This window comes from Camelus dromedarius, chromosome 5 (genome assembly GCF_036321535.1).
Source record: "Camelus dromedarius isolate mCamDro1 chromosome 5, mCamDro1.pat, whole genome shotgun sequence".
NCBI lineage: Eukaryota > Metazoa > Chordata > Mammalia > Artiodactyla > Camelidae > Camelus > Camelus dromedarius.
Window position 1 is genome coordinate 58,669,311 of NC_087440.1, and position 15,595 is coordinate 58,684,905.

Genomic DNA, 15,595 nt, shown 5'->3' on the forward strand with positions numbered 1-15,595 from the left:
AAGTGGATAAATAGTGAATGAAACATAGAATGGCATAGTAGAAGCAGCATTGTAAAAGGTCTAGGTTAAGCCTGGTGGTGTACTTTTACATCTTTGAGCAAGTCATCCAATTTTTCTGACCCTCAGTTTTCTGATCATTAAAAAATGATAATGTTTTCCCTGTCCTATTTTGAGACTCTAATAGAAATCACATATAAAAGCATTTAGTCAACTCAGGGGTCCTCCTCTTATATAAGTTATCATTCATACTTATAAAGCTATAGATTGCTACAGTAGAAAGAAATCACGTTACAATGAAAGAATTGAGGTTTTAAGTGATGTAATGAAGTCTTAATTTTTTAATGTAGTTACAGTGTAAAAATAAGTGGAGAAAGAGATAACAGCATAATCAAGGTATATCCTTCTAACTTAATACAACAAATTCGTTTATTTTAATTAGATATACCTATTTGAATACCTATTAGAATAATCCAGTATACTCAAAACACGTATCTTTTGCAGCACTTTTATATACCCACTTTGGTCAGTATCAACTAATCAACTATTTTAACACTTCATTACTGAACAGACAGGTTGGGTCAGTTCAGTACATTGTGGACATGACATCTTGATCTTTCACATAAAGGAGAAATTTTACTAAATATTATTTGATGATGATGCAACCTTCCTGTAAATTACATTTCTATTTCTCCCTGGAAATATATTTTTAAAAATTTTACTTCTTAAAAAATCATTTGATAAAAAATTTAAATGATGACAGATAACTTTTATTCAGGAAGTTTGGGTTCACTTGACATATCATAAGTTACCTCTTTTCAGGGAATGAAATCAGTCAAGTTGAAGGGCTTGACAACCTAGAAGTCCTTCAGGAATTGGTAGTGGACCATAACCGCATCAGAGCATTTAATGACAGTGCCTTTGCCAAACCAAGCTCTCTGTTGGCACTTCACCTGGAGGAAAACAGACTACGAGAGCTAAGCAAATTACAACCTTTGGTAAAACTAGAGAAACTCTTCTTAGGACATAATAAAATTCAGGTAATATTATTTTGTTTTTGTTATGAGATTTATAAGACTTAAATCCTTTGAGCATAAAGCTTCCAAACACACCACTGAAAATTTTGCTAGTATGTTACTTATCATTTATAAAATGCCATGTAAATACTCTGGGATGCAAAAATGCTCACCCTGCTTCTAGACTTATATAACTTGACCAACTCACATGCATCCACCTGCAGATCCTCTAAATCTCTTTCATTCCTGACTGTTCTTGGTCCAAGCTATCTTGCATCTCAATCCCAGACTGCCTCTGGCTCTTTAAACTTAACATACACACTTGGTCTACCTGACATTTGAATCAACTCCTAATGATGGGCTTTGACTTGGCTTTAATATTCCATCTCTTCCCACTTAAGGCTTTCTTAGCTAGCAACCTGCCTTTGTTTCAGCTACTAACGGAAATTCAACCTATTTCCATCAGGCCACTGCCCCAACTGAGACTGCCCAAACTCTCTCCTGAGACAGTATGCAGATAAGAGGGTCAAAGGTATACAAATAACCTTATATAGCCCTAATGTTTCTCTTACTCTTTTTGTGATGATCTGTTAGCCCTCCTTTTACCAATTTTTCTATTTCTGCCCACACCTCTAAGACAACCTTGAAGATAAATTGAACTGTGGACTACCCCAAGGGCAGAGACCAAGTCTTTCTTGCCCACATTTGTATCCGTTTATAGCATAGTGCCTGGTACAGAGTAGATATATAATCAGTATTTGTGGCTTTACTTGCTTAAGTTCAGGAAACCTGTTCTGGAGTGATATAAAAGCCTGTTCAAGGCTACAAGGAAATCATGAGCAGTGCTCCTTTCTACATAGCAACTAGGAAACACATATGTAGAGAAAATGACATACAACTAATGCAAGCAATGTTCAAACAACATCTGAGAAAAAGGCTGCCAGAAGTGGCAATGGTGCTTCCAAAGCTTTAGCCAGAAGGAATCTAAATTAGGAAAATTGCTAAAATTGCTGTGGGAATTCTTTCCAGTTATAGCAGCTGAGCTAACACAAAGGATCTGTCAAATCAGACTTATATGAGTCAGAGACCTTACCCAGTATCAAGCTTTACTAATAATTTCAAGGATACACAGGGTCTGGGACATTCCTGGGTATGAATGTTCCCAAATTCTATTTCCAAATGATCTAAAATTTTGTATAGTTACTAGATGAATTGGCAAAGCCCACTTGTCATTCCAAATAAAAATAAGAGCATAGCAATAACTTTGTTTTATTACTTGAACAAGCAACAACCCTAAGCTGAGCTTGTTGCCTAAATTTTGTCAGAAATAGTATTTTAGAAATAATCTTGCAGGAACTAAAATGTATTTGTAAACTTTCACCAATGTTAAATAGATGATAATAAGTAATCCCACCCAGTAGCAAAGGCAAGCCATTTCTAGACAAATTGTTTTATATATATATATATATATATATATATATATATATATATATATATATATATATATATATATATATATATATATATATATATATATATACCTTACCCAGCAAATTTATCAGGATGCCGTCCACTCAATATGACATCTCTTTATGGTTAAGGTTGTGTTTGACATGTACCTTTGAAATTGTTTAGGCTGGATTCACCTCCTTTTCCACACTTCTGGGTCAATCTTCTTGGGAATTAACTAAACATAATCTGAGTTTTAGTAGATCATAACTCTTTTGAAACAAATATGGTCTTTCCTTGCAAATCCTGCTGTATAGCCTGTTTCCCGTGTTAGCATGCCATCTTTGCCAGTCACGCACTTGGAATCAATAATACACAGATCTGTCTTTAATCAACAATACTGAATATTGTCACTCATGCTCACTTCCGAAGATTCAATTGTGAACTCACTCCAGTCCAACACTTATGTATAATTACTGCAAAGCAGCAAATATTTGAAGATATTGGGTCAAACCAAATAATAACTTATTGCTTAACTTTTGAATAGGATATGGCAGAACTGGAAAAACTTGATGGTATCTCTTCCCTCAGAGAGCTTACAGTTTATGGCAATCCAGTGAGTATGTCAGTTTTCTAATTTATTAGTTAATTTACTTCAAATAAAATTTACAGTTGTATATTTATATTTATTTTTATATAATGTGAGAAAAGATTTAATTTTACCTGTTTCCATTTACATAGACAGCTATGCAAGGACAATTTATTGTCTAGTGTCTTCTTCCAACTGATTATAATATAAGCTGCCACTGTCATGTAGAAGAAGGTCTGTTTTTGCATTCTACTTTGTATTCATTGGCCTGTCAGTCCCTATACCAATATTACACCATGTTAATTACTAAAGCTTTATATTAGCTCTTGATGACTGGTAGAGTAAGCACCTTTAATTTTCCTTCTCTTCCAGCTTCTCCTCTTTTTTTTCTTCGTTGTCTTGGCTATTCTTGGCGCTTTACACTTCCTGTGAGTTTTAGGAAATAGCTTCTCAAGTTATATGAGAATCTTGCTGATATTTTAACTGAAATTGCATTGAATTCATAAATTAATTTGGGGGAAAACTGGCCACCTTTCCTATTGGGAGTCTTTAAAGGGATCAAATAAGTAGCACCCTTATTCACCTAACATCAGAATAAGTTGAGAAATATGGCAGCGACAGATGAAGAGGTGAGAATATTTTGCTTAGCTTAGTGAGAAAGGCAAATGGGCCTGCTAACAGATGAAGTAATCATGATCACCCGGTAACAGGAAATACTTGGCTGAGGCCTTTCTACATGGGAGGAGAGCAGAAGGCATTCTCCCAGCAATAAGCTCCTTCTCAAGAGGAAAGAAAGATAGGAGCCAAACATGCCCAGTTTAATTTTACCAGATTTATCAGTTAAGTCACCCCATTTCCACTAGTTGAGGAGTGAAGGGATGAGAGAGCCCACTAGTGCCATATCACAGAGCTGTTTCTACCAAGAAAGAAATACAGTCAGCAGTCTCTCCTAATATTTATAACATTCAGTCTTCTCATTCATAAACATGAATATACCTTTATTTCATGTCCTTCAATAAAGGTTTGTAATTTTCTCCTAAAGGTTTTAATCATCTTTGGTTAGATTTATTCTGCTGTTTTAATAGCTGTTTTAAAGAATGTCTTTTTACATTTTTTTAGTTGTTTGTTGCTAGAGTATAGAAATTCTGATTTGTGCATATTATTCTTTATCCAGGAACTTTGCTCTCCTCTCTTTTTAATTCTAATGGTTAGTAAATTTTGTTGGATTTTCTGTCTAGACTATCATAGTATATCTGCAATCTCTGTATCCTTTCTTTCCAATCCTTGTGGTTTTTATTTCCTTTACTTCTCTCAGTGTGCTGACTAGAACCTCTAGTACAGTGTTGAATAGATGCACTGGTAGTTAGTTACTGACTTAAAAAAAATGCTTCTAAATTGTCACTATTAAATATGATGTTCGCTGTAGGTTATGAGTAGATAACCTTAAATATTTTAAGAAAGTGCCTTTCTAATTCCAGTTTATTACTTGTTTTTATCGTGAGTGGACACTGGATTTTAATTAATTGGTAATACACTTTTTCTCTTTAATCTGTTAATATGCAAAGGACATTAATAGACTCTGATGTTAAACCATCCTTAAATTCCTGGGATGAATAATACTTGGTCATGTTTTATACTTTATTGGATTTAATTTCCTAAAATTTCATGTAGCATATTTGTCTCTATGGAAATAAGTAAAATTATTCTGCAACTTTATGTTCTTATACTATTCAAGTTCATCAGGGCTGCTCTTGCCTGATGAACTTAATTGGGGAGTTCTCCCGCTTTTTCTAGTCTATGAATTAATTTATATAAGAGAAGATTCTTGTGTTCCTTGAAGGATAATTAGATCTTATCTTTCAAACTATCTGGACTTAGTTTTCTTGAAGTTAGATTGTAAACTACTTACTCAAATTCTTTAATGGATATAAATCTAGTCATTTTCTATTTATTCAAAAGTCAATATTGAGAAGTTTTATTTTTCAATAAAATTGTCCTTTTCATTTACCTTTTAAATGTACTCCTACCACAGTACTTTCATGCATTTTTAAAATCTCTACTGTATCTGTTTTGTCACCTTTTTCTACCTAAATTTGATTTTTTTTTCTGCTTTTTCTCTTTTATTCTTGATGAGCCTTGCTAAGTTTGGTCTATCATATCACTCTCTTCAAAGAACCATTATTTTGGTTTTATCAAGTGTAATATTTTTTACTTCATTAATTTTTACACTTTGTTATTTTCTTGGAATTAATTTTAAAAAATTCTGAGACTTGTTAATTTTTAATATTTCTTCTAAATGAACAAATTTTAGGTGACAAAACACTGCTTTAGCAACATCATAAAAGTTTTGTATGTAGTGTTTTTTTCTATTATTTATTTCTTAGAATCTACTTTACAAAAGATGTCTTCTTTAATCCATGAGTTACTGAGGTCTGTGTTAATTTCAAACTTAAAAGATATTTTTAGTTAGTTTTTTGTTATTTATTTCTAGTATTATTACATTTTAATAAGAAGAGATAATCTATTTATACATTCTTTGGTATTTATGAAACTTGCTTTGTAGCCTAGAATGTGCTCACTTTTTTAACTTGATTTTTCACTCAGTTTAATATGTCTCTCCATTAATTTTTATGTATCTACTGCACTTAAAAATAGATTGTTTATTCATTCCTTTTTAACTGTAGTTCCTTTCTCTCTCTCTTTCTCTTTTTCTTTCTAGCTTACTTTCTTCCTTTTTTTCTCTTTCTTTTGCTATCACAAACAGTACTGAATACTTTTTCTGTGCGGTCAGTCTCCCAGATCACCCCACATTTAGAGATTTGCTGGAAGATTTATAAAAGTCATGGGACTTAGCATATAGTTGTACTCATGGCTGATTTACTGCAGTGACTTAATGAGGATATATAGCCAGGTGATGAAGGAAACAGACACAGACAGAGTTTGGAGGGATCCATGTGCAGGCTTCCTTATGCTCTTTCCCTCATATGAGGGATCACACAGTGTACCCTCCACCCAGCAACAAAAATACATCAACAAGTGTGTTATATTTCTACCCAGGAAATCCCCCCATTAGACTTATTAGCATTTAAGAACTGTTTTGGAGGTTGGTCACATAGGTACCTTATGCCTATAATACCAAAATTCCAGACTCCCAGAAGGAAAGCAGGGTAAGCATAAAATCATATTGTTTGTATAAGTAATCTAGGCACAGTGAACTACCCTTATCAGTTTAGGATTAGTGGGAAAGCTTCCAAAATCTAAGTACCAAATACCTGTCAAGGGCTATCCTTGCAAGCAGATCCTTCTAAAGATAACAGTCTTAGGCCTACTCTATTAAACTCTTTCTGTACACTTTGTTATGCACAAATGCAAATATTTTTAGAGTAGGTTAACACTATGAAGTGATGGATCATACAGTTCAATAGATGTGTATTGAATTAAATTGCATAGTGCCTATGGGAAATTACCATATAAGTTTCAAACTAATTACTTATAAGTGAACTTTTATAATATAATTCTGTTCATGAGTTGGGATGAACTCATATTAATGAACAATATTATATATTCTAAAAAGAGACTAAACCTCCAAATAGTAGCCTTGGTTAAAAAAAAAATTCTTACCTTCATTTAGCATAACAGGAAATTGAGAAATCTTTCAAAAAGGGAGCTCATAGTTGTTTCATATAATACTACAAATTAGCAGTTACCTGTCATCTTTGCTGTCTATGCTAAATTTCCTTCTCTATAAAGGTTAATCTTAGAAACAAAAAGTTTTTTTTAAAAATGAATTGTTATTTTTAACTTTATTCAGATTTGTAGAAAAATGCTGCATCGCCACATGCTTATATTTCGACTGCCTAACTTACAGATGTTAGATGGAATCCTTGTGAATTCAGATGATAGGGCAAAAGCTGAATTTCACTTTTCTGAACTACAAGTAAAGAAAAATTCGGTAATAATTATATTACACTTTTCCTTTTAAAATGTGTAAGTTATTAGTAAATTAACATTATATTTTGTCTTGTGCATTTTTAGTTAATGTTTAAACCTGGGCTATGATGTTTTTGTAGATTATTTTAGTACCTATTTAATGATTATTGTCAAAGGGAAGCTAGGGAAGCTCCTTATTCAAATAACATGCTTTGACATAGAGCAAATTATTTAAAGCTCTGTACCTCTTCCTCCATATGTCAGATAATGCTAGAAGGTAAGAAACTGTAACACTATCACCCTTATAAACAAAAGCTAACAATAGAACTCTTTCCACTTAGCAGATAGAAAGAGAAGGAAGGAATACTGCTCTCAAACTTTCTGGACTGTGTAGTTCATCTAACAAGGGAGGTGCATGCCTCTTCTCTTGTACATTGGCAGAATAATTGGGCCTTTTGCCCAAGTACCCTAATAAGGTATCTGACCATGACAGGGAAGAGGTTAGAGAGAGAAGAAGCCATAAAAGTATATCTTTAGGAAATTATGTCATTGACCACCAAGATTCTTCACAACCATCTTCAAAAGACTAAATTTAACACACCAAAGCTATGACTTTTGAACAAAAAAGTAACATTATTAGAACCGTGCCTTTGCAGTGTTTGAGGAAGAAGAGGCTGGAGGCAGGGTAACCAGTTAAAAAAGGCTTTTAGAATAATCCAAGAGAGAGATCATGAAGACCTGGACAGGTGAAATGTAAATGAACTTCTGATGTAAGTGAAAGCCAGAGAGCAAAGGCATTAGTCAGTGAACAAAGATTACTTTTAAAAGTTATATTGAAGAGGAAAGAGACAAGACTACTGTAGTTGCTTTCACTTAACTCACTGGACTACCCACTACTCTCTATTCCCTCTGTAAACAAACTAACTGACTCCCAGAGCACACTGAACATTTGATACTAATAGGCTCCTCTCTAGTTCACTTCCATCTACAGCAATAGATTCACATCACATATTTATTAAGAGTTGTCTGTGTTTTTTCAAAAATGTGTTATGTCAGTCTTTTATTTTAAATAAATAGATATAGAAGTACAAATTTTAAATTAGTATTTCTAGGCTTCTATGAAAGCCAAATGGGATTCTTTGCAAAGTCTTGATAAAAATCAATTACACACATACACAAACAATGTCAAATTAGGTTGGAAGAAAAAAACCCTGAAGAATAAAGAGAAAATTATAAAATTTCAGATAAAATATATGGGAAAATTATTTTTTTTAATCTAGAGAGAGTCTTGTATACAAATTTTCTCCACATCATTAAATTCTTGCTACTTTAAAGAAACCAAAACTGACTGATATATATAAAATAGATAAACAAGATTATACTGTATAGCACAGGGAAATACATTCAATATCTTGTAGTGGCTCATAGTGAAAAAGAATATAAAAATGAATATATGTATATTCATGTATGACTGAAGAGTTGTGCTGTACACCAGAAATTGACACAACATTGTAAACTGACTATATCTAGATAAAAAAGAAATTAAAAAAAAAAAAAAGAAAGAAACCAAAACTGGAAATTGTAGGCAAAACCTGAAGGGTGGATTTATCAGTCAGATAAAATTCTAGTCAAGAGATTCTTCCTTGCAGCAAAGGCCTTGGCCCTTCATCAGAAGATGGGTGAGTGCATGTACTTTTATGTTTTTAATTTTTTTAAGAGTTATAAAAAGAATTATACATATAATTCTTCTTATTCCCTGACTTTTAAAAATTAACCTTGACTTTTTTATTAACCAAGAGGATTCTATTATAGGTCAAAATAGCTACTGAGACCTGGGGACTTAAAGTTCTATAATGTTAATAAAGATTATCTAGATTAGGCAAAGGAAATTGGTTCATTTGTGAGTTATAGCTACAAATGTTTTTCTAAAAACGATGCTTTGTAGAAAAAAATCTTAGCTACTCATCTGTATGATATAACTGAGAGCACCATCTAATGCCATCTACTAAAATTACTGTCACAGGCTCTTGCCTTTAAAAAGAGAACAAATAAATAAAATTTAATTCAATGATCTAAGCCTCCTTTCCTTTTCCCTGTTTTGTATTCCATGAGCAAGTCACTTCTTGCTTCCAGAAGTGGAAAACTAAAGGAAACTTTAGTTTCCTATTGTTGTTGTAACAAATTAGCTCAAATTTAATGACCTGAAACAACACAAATTTACTATCTTATAATTCTGGAGGTCAGGAGTCTGAAAATCAGTTTTTTGGGCTAAAATCAAAAGTACCTGCAGGGCTGCATACCTTCTGGAAGTTCTAGGAGAGAATTTGTTCTTTGCCTTTTCAACCTCTCGAGGCTATCTGCATTCCTTCGTTCCTGGAACCTCTTCCAGCAAAGGCATCACTTCGACCTCTGCTTCCATCACTGCATCTTCTCTCACTCTGACCCCCCTACCTCCCTCTTATAAGGACCCTTGTTATTGTATTGGGCCCTCTAGATAATGCAGGATAATCTCCCCACCTTAAAATCCTTAATTATGCCTGCATAGTCTCTTCTGCCATGTAAAACATTCACAGATTTTGGAGATTAGGATGTGGACATCTTTGAAGGGGACATTATTCTGTCTACAGTTCCACATCTGTGAGGTCTCCAGTGAGAGGCCTATACAAATTGTCCCATTAAAATCTATGAATTCTGTTTTATGGTAATGTTGGCTACATTTGAAAAATTCCATGTAAATGTCATAAATATTCACTAAGTTACATATAAAGAAATCACTTAGAGCAACTTTAAAGATCACAATTTCCATATATTTTAATTGGTTTAATTAATAAAGCAAAAAAAAAAAACCCATAAACTCAAATTTTAGTAACTGATGAGTATTTCACTAAAGGTTTTGCTTTTGGCTATTTTCTATTTCTCATATAGTGAACTAATAAGGTTCTTTGCATTACTATACTATGACATTACTTTGAGTGATTCTAGATACATATTCTTGCCATTTGAATCAGTGCCATACATAAGAATTTAATTATCTTTCCATTTATTCTATATGTAAACATTTTATTTAAAAATTGGCTTTTTATTCATCTGTACATGGTTAGTAAAATAAAGGGGGTATTTGAAGTCTTTATTTCAGAGAAATCTATTTTAATATGCAATAATAATTTTTATTTTCTTCACTAGAACAAAACTGAGCTATTATTTCATTGAGCTGTTCTGAAGACACAAGAACAAAATACTTTACAAGTTTATCAGTTCAGTCTAGTGTATTTTCCTTTGTTTTAGTTGCTAATGTTCTTCCTTTATTTAACAGCAGACAAAAAGGGAATAAATGAAATCTAAAGTTGTCCTTTAAAGGAAAGAGCATAGCTCAGTAGTAGAGTGCACGCCTAGCATACATGAGGTCCTGGGTTCAATCCTCAGTACCTCCATTAAAAAATAAATAAATAAACTTAATTATCTCCCTCCACCAAATAAATAAATTAAATAAATAAAATTGTCTTTTAAACCAGGACATTTTGGTGCTTTGGTTTCAGAAGAAAATTTGACAACATTCTAGATTAGTGATGGGAAGAAACTCCCACAAAGGAATTAGGGAATTTAGGACCAGCTTTAGTAAAAGGTCTGATACCTTAGTGCTCATAGAAAGCTGCATTTTGGTTATACTTACTGAAATATGAAGAAAATTGGTAATTTTACACAAATGGCAAAAGCCTGTATCTCTAAATAAACTGAATCATATATTGAGAATTTATGTTTTTTAAAGTATAAGCAAGGTCAGTCTTACTGAAGCAGAGCAGGCATAAATTTCTAGGGAAACCAACAATCTCCCGCCTAAAATACTTCTTTCTTCCATTTGCTGATTCCTGAAATTCTTTTAAAAGCCTCTTAATCCTCAACTAACTTAAAATGTAAACACTATTTAGAAAGTTAGCATGCACATTCTTTTTTTTTACCATGCACATTCTTACAAGTGATTTTTACAAGATGCTTTTCTTAGTCCCCATTTTATTTACTTATTTTTTTTAAAAAAACTAACTGCAAGGCACCTGATGAGGTAATGTGAGGAAAACCAAGATGCAGAAGATATAACTCTTACCATCTAGAAAGTCCTATTCAGAAAAAAGAAGCAGCATTACGAAGGGGAAAGGCTTAATTCTCATTTTCTTAATTCTACACTTAGCCTTGCTAATACCCTTGGAAAGGGCAAGATACCATCACACTAGATTCTAGTGATGAGTACAATGCAGTCTGAAAAAAACATAAGGTTCTGAGGGAGCTCAGGGGACCAAAAGACTTTCAGTTTTTGCTCCATACAAACTGTAGAATTTAGACAAGCATACAACTTCTGATCTAAAAAAAATGTAATTTGATTATCAAGTGGGGCTTGTGGTAAGGACTAAAACTATTGATCTGAGTTTTGGATGTAAGGTGTTCTTAACTTTTATTTTATTATATAGTTTATTCCTGTTACCAACTCTCCTGTGGATGGTGGATCATTTGGCCAAGTGAAAGCTCCTCCCATAAAGATAACAAATATAATTCTGCCTGGTGGATTTAGCCATTACTTGGAATCTGACTTCACTTTAACTCCTGAAGTTGAAGGTATTTTGACAGTTGCTGAGTGAATGAAAACAAAAACAAAACAAAACAAAAAAAAAACCCACTTCATATGAAATAAAAATCTATTTGATTTCTAATACTACTTAAAATTGCATATTTTAAACGTACATTTCCTAAAAGTGAATATTTGTTCAAGTTTCATGTGACCATTCTCATTTCAAATAATCTATTGTATTTTTTGGTTCTGATCAACTACTAGCAGGTTGTAACTAAACATCTGCTTACAATTTGAACTTTGTGATATATGCATAATTATTTCTTGACATTTCTTTTCAAAGCTGTTATTTCATTTTGTGTATTTAATAGCAAATGACTTTTAAAACCAGTTCATTAATACATCCTGCTAGAAGTAGAAATCTGAGGTTTAAAAATATTGGTAACAACAGACTCTTGGGGTACAAAAGGTATCTTACAAAGAGATTAAACTTTATCCTTGAAACCACAAGTAAAATATTCATGAAGCTATTAGTAGGGAAGAATTTTAAGAGGTAGATCTCCAAAGGAGGGAGTATATTAAAAAGACAGGGCATGGTAGCAGCACTATATACACTAGCCAAGACATGGAAACAACCTAAATATCAATCGACACATGACTGGATAAAGAAGTTGCAGTATATTTATACAATGGAATACTACTTGGCCATAAAAAATAACAAAATAATGACATTTGCAGCAATATGGATGGACCTGGAGATTGACATACTAAGTGAAGTAAGCAAGAAATAAAAAGAAAAATGATATCATTTATATGTGGAATCTTAAAAAAAAAAAGACAAATGAACTTATTTACAAGACAGAGACTCACATAGAAAACAAACTTATGATTACCAGAGGGGAAAGAATAGATTGGGAGTTTGAGATTTGCATATACTAACTAATATATATAAAATAGATAAACAACAAGTTCATATTTTATAGCACAGGGAACTATATTCAATGTCTTGTAGTAACCAGTGAAAACGCATATGAAAACAAATAAATGTATGTTCCTGTATGACTTAAGCCTTATGCTGTACACCAGAAATTGACACAACATTGTAACCGACTATACATCAATAAAAAAATATAAAAAGGAAAAAAGAAAAAGAAAAAAAAATTTTTAATTTTAAAAATAAAAAGACAGGGTATGGAAATGATTCATTCTATTATATATATATTTTAATTCAGGCTTAGAGCAAGACTTTTCTCTTAACTCCAGATCTTCACTGCCTATCATTTTGGTGAAATTGGGGGTAGCTTCTCCTTTTTTGAGAGCTCACTTCTTCCATTCTTTTTAACATCCCACTTTGTTTCAAACCACAGTTAGACAATAAAACTGAACATCACAATAATGATAAAATGATCTAAGAGCCTGCTAAGACTAGTAGATCTCTCTATGCAATTAGTTTTAAAGAAAACTCAGTTAAAGGAAACCCAACATAATTTACTCTGTTAAGATTTTTTTTGTTTGCTTGTTTAATTTATTTTTCATACTTCTACATACTTACGGCTTTAAAGGCATTAATCATAATGAGAATTTTTATGGTTTGTCCAGTAGATATAACTATCAATAAAGCTGCACATGCCAAATTGTTATTAGCCTCCTTGATAGTACAATGTCATCACTATCATCTTTAGGAATGTCTTCAATATCTTTTTTTTTTTTTGGCATTTGTTCAACCCTAAATTCATCTCCATAACTTTCTTCTCCTATATCTTTCTTTAAGATTAATTGTGCAACTACTTTTTAGGATTCTAGAAAAGTCTATTTCTTTCTTATTTTCTGACTATTGCCCCAATTTCTATTTTGAAAAGTATGGTCACTTTATCTGTACATTTATTATAGCACACAGCTCTGGATATTTATAGTTTTTAAAATTACCAAGAAAGTATCAAATTGATTCACTAGCTCAGAGAAATTTAAGCAGCATTAAATGTTGGAAATATATTCCAATTCTATATTTTTATTTAAAATATTTAATTCATTTTATGAAATATATATAGCATACATTCAGCTGAAGGATAACCAAATGTAATTACTTAATTTATTAATGGTTTTCATTGTTTCATAATCCTAATTTCAGACCAAAAAAACAAGAATGCAGGAATTCTGACAAATAATCCTCGGAGCATCCATGCAGAAATAGCTTTTCGGCAACTCAGAAGGATAAATCTTTCTCCATCTCTTTTATCACAACAGGATATGGCATCTCCAACTGCACAAATGTACCAGAGCAACCAAGATGAGGGAAGGTAGAGCTATTCTGTTTTAATATCATTTCTCATCATTAAAAAAACCTCCCAAATTTGCTAGTCATGTATGAAGATAGGAAATATTATTATATAGTATAATATATTTCCTCTGAGAGCTGGGGAAAAAACTGTCAAGTAGCATAAGGCTTCTTTTCTCACATTCATCAAACCTTTCTCAAAGTCCAGTATTTATACATAATAATTCAAAAAGGTTTAGAAATGGCTATCAAGGTACAATAGTGCTCACCTAGCACTTATGAGAGGGAGCACTGAAATAATTATGGGAACTACTTTTAATTGTATTCTCTCTTAAGTCATGTCTACTCACTGGATATGCAAATCAGTTCACATAATTTTGAACAACAAGTAAGTTCAACTCTGAATTCACAAAGGCTGAGAATTATGTAAATTCTTCAAACCTCTCCTTATAATCCCACTTGCCCTTCCTCCAGTTTGGACCCTAGCTCTAGAGGCCTGCTCATGGCCTAAGAATGTGCTATTTCTCAGTAAGAATCCACTCTGCTGCTCAACACCTGTCCACCTACATTTCCAGTTGTTGCTTGTCCTCCAGCTTCTTTGTAGCCAAGCTCTGCAGCATCTGTTATAGTGACCAGCAGGTCTAGCTTAGGCCTGACTCCTGCCACACTGATTTCCCTGCTTATAATCAGTTGTGTCCTACTGAGTATGTATGTATTGAGTGTAATATATTGATATGATATTTTGACATCAATGGGTTATCTTCATGATGATCTGACTTATAGATAGCAAAACAAGATATTTTTCTCTTTTGTATTATCTTTTTGAAATTATACACATATAAATTATAGAAATTATTTACTGCAGAATTAAGTTAGTTGATTCATTAAGAAATTGTCATCATTATTTGACTCATAAATATTTTATTTCTGACAGAATTCCTGGCATCCACTTTCCAAGATCAAATCGAATGTAATTGCCTAAAGGGAAATGTATATACACCAAGTAATCTATTTCTGTTTAGAAGTTGTGAAAAAACTAGCAGACAGTGCCAGTGAAAAAATATATAATCACATTACTTATTTAACTGAAGCACTTTGGTTCCACATGAAGATAATCTCTAACAATCTAGGTGAATTTTTTTAAAAATCACCTCTCTTAAATTTTTTTCAGTTATCTTAATTATTCATTTGAATTTCTATGTTAGAAAAATCATGAAATAATTATCTCATAGAACAATTTGAAAAGATACAAGTGATATAAAACAAAGTCCAGAGAATCAAATAATTAGTCATGGTACTGGAAGAATTTAGTTACAAAATCTCATTTTAGCCTGTCATATAAAGATACTAAGAAAAGTAATTTTAGGAAATAAGCATATTTTCATTTGTAGAATATTTGTTCATCTGAGCTTTCTTAAAGCTAAAGCATATATTTCTTACAAAACACCACTATTACTCGAGCAAGTTGAGTTTTGCTAGTTAAACTACAGATAAGTTTTTTAGGATTGTACTTTGAAAAGAACACCTTCAAACACGGTCTGCTCTAAGAATTATTTAGAGATGTGAATCAGAGGTATCAACAGTACTTCCTGAAGGTGGCTAACTATGGGTGCAACCAGCCTTTCATGCTCTAAGAATAAAAGAGTACTTACTTCACATACAAAATTTGTTAAATGGGCCCATAGTGATATAATTTTACAAGTGGGTTTTAAACTAAATAAACACATGTTCAAACTGAGTGGACACATTTAAAGTTTGGACTCAATAATTATATTTCACTG

General features: G+C 32.4%; 2 protein-coding genes across 6 annotated transcripts in view; one reads left to right on the plus strand and one right to left on the minus strand.

Annotated features, from left to right (window-relative positions):
- The window catches only part of LRRC9 (leucine rich repeat containing 9), an 82,801-nt gene extending 68,039 nt beyond the window's left edge, over positions 1 to 14,762 (plus strand). For 2 of the 3 annotated variants that reach the window (XM_031453805.2, XM_064485994.1), the window contains 5 exons: positions 820 to 1,037; positions 3,010 to 3,078; positions 6,863 to 7,003; positions 11,442 to 11,586; positions 13,668 to 14,762. In XM_031453805.2, the coding sequence (XP_031309665.1) occupies positions 820 to 1,037; positions 3,010 to 3,078; positions 6,863 to 7,003; positions 11,442 to 11,586; positions 13,668 to 13,840 (746 nt within the window). In that variant the 3' untranslated portion in view covers positions 13,841 to 14,762. The remainder of the gene's footprint in view (positions 1 to 819; positions 1,038 to 3,009; positions 3,079 to 6,862; positions 7,004 to 11,441; positions 11,587 to 13,667) is intronic. The other variant, XM_064485995.1, reaches the window with a different exon arrangement.
- The window catches only part of RTN1 (reticulon 1), a 349,573-nt gene that overhangs the window by 309,658 nt on the left and 24,320 nt on the right, over positions 1 to 15,595 (minus strand). The gene's annotated exons all lie outside the window — the stretch shown is intronic.